Raw genomic sequence first — 7654 nt, 5'->3', positions numbered from 1 at the left:
CTTTGCAGATTGCCAAAATCACTTTCTTAAGGATTATTTTTGTACACCATCCCTAAATACTCGAAAGCCATCATATTTTTTAATATCTTTTAAGTATCATTTATTTGACCAGTTAACATTGGATCTATCCTTTGGAGTTGTACATATCCTGTCTGATTCACAACAACATGTTCAATCTAGCTCCTCCTCCAATCCAAAATAAAATAAAGCTGAAATTCTTGCTTCTAACTTCCAAGAAGCACTTAGCATTACATCAAGTTTTGTCATTACTGATGCTTTCAACTTGACTGCAAACTTATGCAAACAATATGCTGTTTCGGTAAAATCACAGAGGCTTTGTTTTCCAATGATTCCAATCAATGCTGACACTATGGTCTTTGGATCAAAACTTTCCATGAAAACATCATATTGTTTTCCCTTCGAATGATAAACTTTAAACCTTATCTCACAAGCCACTGCAACCATGAATCGAAGCTCATGAGCCACTATTTCACTGCATAAGTTGCGTTGTTCCAATATATCAATGATATCAAAACATGAAGATCCTTTTATTGAATATAGCCGACCAATTAATGCAATAAAGATCGTTGCACTTCTGTAGAATACTTTCTTAATGTTTAGGCTTTCACCATCCCTAAATAGTTGTAACTGTTTCATAATGCGCAAATCTTTTAACTCCTCATTTATTTGAGCAGTTAACATTGTCTAGTCCTTGGAGTTTGACATATCCTGTTTATTCACAACAACATGGTGCGATTTATCAGATACTCTTTAAATAAAATTTCATCACGCTGAAATTCTTGCTTCTAACTTCCAAGAAGCACTTAGCATTACATCAAGTTTTGTCATTACTGATGCTTTCAACTTGACTGCAAACTTATGCAAACAATATGCTGTTTCGGTAAAATCACAGAGGCTTTGTTTTCCAATGATTCCAATCAACGCTGACACTATGGTCTTTGTATCAAAACCTTCCATGAAAACATCATATTGCTTTCCCTTCGAATGATAAACTTTAAACCTTATCTCACAAGCCACTGCAACCATGAATCGAAGCTCATGAGCCACCATTTCACTGCATAAGTTGCGTTGTTCCAATATATCAATGATATCAAAACATGAAGATCCTTTTATTGAATATCGCCGACCAATTAATGCAATAAAGATCGTTGCACTTCTGTAGAATACTTTCTTAAGGTTTAAGCTTTCACCATCCCTAAATAGTTGTAGCAGGTTGCATGCTGCCCGGCAACTCTAAGGACTCCTCCTTTATTTGAGCAATGAACATTGTCAAGTTTTGGAGTTGTGACATATCCTGTTTATTCACAACAACATGGTGCGATTTATCCTTGATACTCTTTAAATATTGTTTCATCACCAGCTACAAAACAAGGCTTGGATAAAATATCAGCTAAATGGTATCCCTGCTTTATGTCTTCTTCTTTTTCCAACAGTTGAAGCATTTCTTTTACCGGCTTTATAAGCTCCATTCTCCATGGTTTGTTTACAGTTGGTTGTCTTCCAAGTGGTATCTTGCTTGCATGTGACATTAACCCATCAAACGCTACACCATTTGGTGTAAAAGCATCATAAAACCAGTTGGTGGTTTTACCGTTTAAACTTGGAATTGCAACTGAAGGAATCATGGTTTCTCCGAGGTTGATTAGGACGATGTGAAATATTGTGGAGAACCACTTGAAGTATCTCATGATCATCTTACGCTCTTCATTCCAAGCTGCTTCATCTTCAAGAAGAATGATGTGTTCAAAATCTGAATATAAAGTAATTTCTGATCGTGCCAGGGAACCTAATCCTACTACAGAATATTTACAAGGGGGATTCCCCATAATTCCAATGCATTCATTAGAGACAAATCTCATTAATTCAGTGAAGTGCTGTGTAACACTATTTTGAATATTTTGAACATCTGATATTTTCTTTCGTTGCAGTGGAAACAGTCTATCACCTTCTACATTATCTGGTATTTGAGTCACTGTGTTGTATTGTTCTCCCGATTTCTTTCTTGCTTGTTTTAGTTTACTTTTTAGATTTGCAGAAATCTTGTTCAAATTAGCGTCATATCTTTTGGCCTTTGCATTTACTAAAACAACTAAATGAAATCTTTTAAGATTACTTTTAATTTCATCATTGTTTGGATCTCTTACTATAGCAGCATTATACAAAGCCACACTGCGAATATAGTTCAACTTCCTGTGTTTAGTTTTACATCCATATATCTTGGCCAGGTCATGCAATATAGGAACTGATTTTTTTGGATCAATTTCTTTTCCATTTGTATCACATAGCAACTTCAATTTGTCAACTAGATTTCTCTCTGCTTCATTAATATCAACAAAGTTCATTTCTAAATTAGTCTTTTTTAAAAAAGACTGTTATTGAACCATGTTCCATCAGCGTACATTCCACCTAATTAACACCAACTATGCAAACATTGCACAACACAAATAAAGAAAAAGTCTTGCACACCACAAACATTGATATATTCAATATTCTAGTTTATTTTATGGTGGGGCACTTAATTTCTCCCTTCATTTATGATGTTTTACAGAAATCAAATTTATTGGGGATAAAAACTTCCAACAAAATTTGATGTGGTTAAACAGATGCTTAGTTAACATGTTGAAATTTCATCACATCCTACCTACACAATACCAACTACCAAATGTGAACTCTAATGATTATTTAAATATCATTGTTCTTGGTTTTAAGGTAAGTAAAATGCGTTAAATGATTGCTCTAACCATTGTGCTGACTGCTGTAAAGCTGATTTATATATCAGTTCCACCATATTTACTTCGTTTTGATATTTCTTTTATTAAGAAAGTATTTATGCAGTTTGTGTAGATGTTAAATGCGAATGTATCACAATTTAATGAATATAACATAAGTTTTAACATGGCCTTACGCATTTGCAGGTAACGCAATATGGCATACACAGAGGCAAGATACCTTCATTGCAAGACATAGTTTGTGTTTTGGAAAGCTTGCAACAAGCACTGGCTGTACAATCCCTTCATGCAATGTTTATCAATGAAGTCAAGTGGATGTTACAAACTGTTCAAGTCTTATTTACCATCATGGAGATATGTGAGTCACTGTTTTGCTAAAACTATGCTTCACTTTTTAATAGTTCTGTTATAAACACATTTTAATAGTTCTGTTATGAACACACCTTTGTGCAGACGCACTTGCATGTCTTAGTCACAGGATTTGCGGAATGTGCCGCAATTAGCGTGGTTCATTATTAATTGTGTCGCTATGTCATAATTAAGTGCTCTATATATGCGCGCCTTACTTTTCATTCCTTTATTTTGCGTCTTAATTCAAACTCAATTACAAAACAAATTCAATATCATTTCAGACATTGGGAGAATTTCTTATGAGCCACCTTACCTACCCAGCTGCATTGACAAGGAAGAAGCGTCATCAATATACAACAACTCCTCCAACCCACTTAGTAGTTGCATCAAACTATATCAGATGCTCTCCCTGTTTAGAAGGCAACACAAAAATAAAGAAATGTTTGCGAAAATTCCAACCTATATCGTTAGACCAATTAATAACATTGTAAGTTGATTCTCTGTTTTGTAATAAATTAAAAAAGTTATTTTTTATCATTATTTAGTGTTACAATAATTTCTGTGAGAACCGGAGGTCTTAAAATACACTGAAGAAAAAATGAGAAATAAATTTACTTTGTAAACTTATTTTTATTTAAACCTAAGGTCTAAAAATACACTAAAAAAAAGAAATAAATTTAACATTTTCTCCAGATCCTACATCTTGCTACTTCTCCTTTGTTCAAAAACTATGTGAGAACTCCTCTCGTAGTTTGGACATTTGGATGGAACCCAGCACTAGGTGGAGACACAGGAACCTCACTGCCGGAAATTCCGTCCGATTTCTTGCAAGAGAAAGAAGTCTTGCAGGAATATATTGCAATTGTGAATCAAATTGGTGAGAGATGTTGTGTTTTGCAATGGTGCCTGGAATTTATGAAATCTGGAAAGACCAGATTTGCGTTTTAGTTAGTGTTAAAATTTACAATGATGAATTTTTCAGCCAGCATTTCATGGTCAGGGCCATTACGACAGACATGAAATTTTACAATGAAATATTATTTTAGGTTGGACAAAACGAACAGAATTTGAAGAAACATGGGCGTCTCTGCTCGGCGTGCTTGTATCACAACCTGTAGTTTCTGATGAGTCATCGGGAGAGGTAAAAACTGCTGACTAATTGTAAACAATTATCATAAAAAAGAGGTTTTAATAAATTTATCCATTTTTAGGCCATGCATACAGAGATATCAAGTTTGGCCATCAGAGGTCTCACCTCGCTAGTTGTAGATTGTGCATTGTATCCTGAATGTGGAAGGAAGGCTACAAGCAAATACCAGGTCACATAACTCATACAAAATCACCTCCTTCAGTTTGTCATATACCACAAGTTTTAATATTCATTTCATAAAAAGATTTACCCGAAAGTTTTATCAAAAATTTGTAAATATTTTTACAACAGGTGTTTTATCGCCACCCCACGTTTAAACTTGGCAACACAAAAGCTGGAAGGCAGTTGCTGAAAGTCCGGGGTATTTTGGATGATGAGTCACGCTTCATGACACAGCGAAAATCACATCAAGATACACACCACCAAAATGTAAGTTGAAAACTTGGTATTTAGAGGAATATGTAAAAGAGGAAATTTATTGATTAAGAACAGAAATTTCAACAGTCTATTTAGGTGAAGTTTTTTTGAAAATTTAGTTATAACCCAATGTTATATTAATTATTATTAATATTTCAGACTTCACTCAATGATTCAAGCAATCTGTCTTCATCGTTGCAATCAAATAAATGGATAACAATGAACACAGAACGTGTATTGTCATCCTCTGCTTATGGTCTTGCCCAGGTAACAAAATCTCAATTTCCCAATTCTTTCCATATTTACTTTCTTTGTTCTGTAGTCTTCTGTGAGATCTTTCCACCTGCTTCACGGGATCACGCCCATGAAAGAGGAATTATATGATGGTGATTACGACTCGGCTACAATGCACTCATTTGAATATGATAACTCGCTAAGTAACGGTACCAAACACTAACACCCCTGCATGGCATACTTAACTAAACATCTTCTAAATTATCACAAAATTCGCTGTTTGCTGCTTTATTCCTAGTTATCTAAATTTCTAATTAATCTCAACATTTATTGTTGTATAAACAATACTGAATGCTGTGTTCATGAGTCTTGGCTTGTAAAATATTCTTTAACCCTTACCGTGAATGTAAATATTTCATGTTCGTGCTTACCTATTTCATACAATGGTGATTACGTTATATAGTAGGGTGGGGTAAGACGAGACACCTTTAGCACATAATATCTAAATATCCTGATCATGTTTTAAACAATTAACAACGGTCTATAGGAGTTATTAGGATACAGTTTTATAATTCTTTGAATGTTGTTTGTTTACTACCAAACGGGACGAGAAAATAGATTGAAAAGGTGTCCCATCTTTCCCCACTCTACTGTATGATAGCAACTTGTACTGAGTAACGGAGTACTTGTATACAGATGGTAGTGATGTGAGTGATATGTTTGAAACATCAGAAGCTGAAACACCAGATGTTCCAACCAACCCAGCTCCACCCCTCTCACCATTGAGAGTAAGTTCTTACGCAATATGCAATGTTTATAAGATACCATGAAAGTGCTCTTGCAAATATATGTAGCAGTAAAGAATCAGCATCAGTATGTTTATGAATATATTTTTAAAATTAAAAAGCACTGTGTTTAAAAGCACTCTGTCATTTTCTTTTTTACAAAAACAATTTTTTTCTTTTCCAAAAACATCAATTTTTTTTACAAAAACGTTATTTTTTTTTACAAAAACGTTTGTTTTTTTTTTACAAAAACGGCAATTTATCTTTTCACAAAAAACAGTTCGTATTATTTTTTAATTGATTTTCCCGTAGATACGAGATGGTGTAGATGTTCACTCATGCGTTCAATTCCTGCTCGAGCTCTACACAGAGTGGTTCCGCACCACTGCACAGACCAATCAGATCTCAGGATCTTCCTCAACAATCGCGAGACCTTTACTATGCGAGTGTGTCCGATCACTCTTACTAATATCGGATCTTTTCACCGAGAAACAACAGTTCGAATGGATGTTTGTTGCACTCACAACATTACACAAGTAATACATATTTGTTTTTAACACAACTCATAAGTCAACTGTATCACATTGGTCTGTGAACTTCTTTAGTTTATAAAAACAAAGTCAAAAATATTATAAGTCAACTAAATTACATTGAAGATTTAAACTACGGGGTTCTTAGATTCTTAAGTTCAAGACACTCTCTTGTCTGTTTCATTCTTGAACAAGATACTTTTTTTCCCATTTATATTCTTCATGGGTTAGGTCCAAGGACTTGGGATTTAGTACAGATTTGGCCCATTGCCCCAACACCCGGAAAGCCAATTTAAGTCTTTCATTTAACTGGTGCCGCTACAGCACCTTGCAGTCAGATATGTTTCTTACAAATTACCTAATAACAGTTGTATAATTCGTGTTCTTTTTTCCTACAGTGCACAGCCTGCAGATGATGATATACTAATGCAGTATATCACCCCATCCATGTGTAAAGCTGGCTCTGTACTTGGATTGGTAAGCCTCATGAACTAAAATAGAATTTTAGTTTTTATAACCTTGAAATGCATAACTCTTTGAAAATTTATAAATAGATATTATACAGTAGTTTAATTCTACATTTTAGCGCAGAAAAAATACAACTTTTTCATATCAACAATTCTGTTGCATTACAGAATTCAGAAACCTCGGAAAATGTTCTAAGAGTTCTAGAACCTTCCTTGAGCAGCACCTTGCTATCATGTCGTACCTCAGCACTGGTGGGGTTACTTCAATGCATTGAGAGTTACCCAAACCCTAATTTACGTGGCATCATCGACCTAGCTTCGCAATTCATTCCTCCCAACTTTGTGGCAATTTCAACGTCAGTATAATTTCGCACTAAACAGTTTTTGGTTCAGTTTGAATTAGGTCAATTTTTTGGCCTTTTTGGTGTTTTTTTTTAGGTTGAATTTTTTTTTTCTTATGTCTAGTTTTTTTAGACTAACCTATATATTTAAACATAAATATATATAGTATAGTAAGGTGGGGGCAGACGGGGCAACTTTAGCACATAACAACCAAATATCCCGATCGTGTTTTAAACAATTAACAACGGTCTATAGGAGTCGTGAGAATACTGTTTTAGAATTCTTTGAATGTTCTTTGTTTAGTACCAAATGGGACGGGAAAATAGAGTAAAAAGGTGTCCCATCTTTCCCTACCCCAGTATATATTTAAATATAAATATATGTAACTAAGTAATATTTGAATATAAATATGTTTGAATCCAGATGCCCTTCGTTGTTCAATGAAGACTATGTTGTCCTTCTAGCTTCGGTTGCTTTTTATATCATAGAGAAATGCCATGATGCTGTTATGCCAGAGTTTACTTCTGTTATAATACAGGTAAGATAAATTCTTTAAACCGTGTAACTCTATAAATTCAGTGAATCTGACCCTGAACTGGCGCTCATATACAGCTGAATGATTCTTATG

At 34.4% G+C, this 7654-nt stretch overlaps 1 protein-coding gene across 1 annotated transcript in view; it reads left to right on the top strand.

Annotated features, from left to right (window-relative positions):
• Nucleotides 1-7654, top strand: part of htt (huntingtin) — a gene marked incomplete in the record, with an annotated part of 23062 nt that overhangs the window by 12414 nt on the left and 2994 nt on the right. The window contains 16 exon segments of the mRNA NM_001355427.1: nucleotides 2535-2556; nucleotides 2559-2562; nucleotides 2565-2730; nucleotides 2937-3108; nucleotides 3383-3588; nucleotides 3795-3978; nucleotides 4148-4242; nucleotides 4313-4420; nucleotides 4543-4680; nucleotides 4828-4935; nucleotides 4991-5111; nucleotides 5599-5690; nucleotides 6000-6223; nucleotides 6616-6694; nucleotides 6853-7040; nucleotides 7450-7564. Of these exon segments, the coding sequence (NP_001342356.1) occupies nucleotides 2535-2556; nucleotides 2559-2562; nucleotides 2565-2730; nucleotides 2937-3108; nucleotides 3383-3588; nucleotides 3795-3978; nucleotides 4148-4242; nucleotides 4313-4420; nucleotides 4543-4680; nucleotides 4828-4935; nucleotides 4991-5111; nucleotides 5599-5690; nucleotides 6000-6223; nucleotides 6616-6694; nucleotides 6853-7040; nucleotides 7450-7564 (2022 nt within the window).

This window comes from Ciona intestinalis, chromosome 5 (assembly GCF_000224145.3).
Source record: "Ciona intestinalis chromosome 5, KH, whole genome shotgun sequence".
Lineage (NCBI taxonomy): Eukaryota > Metazoa > Chordata > Ascidiacea > Phlebobranchia > Cionidae > Ciona > Ciona intestinalis.
This window is presented reverse-complemented; position numbering and strand designations above follow the sequence as displayed.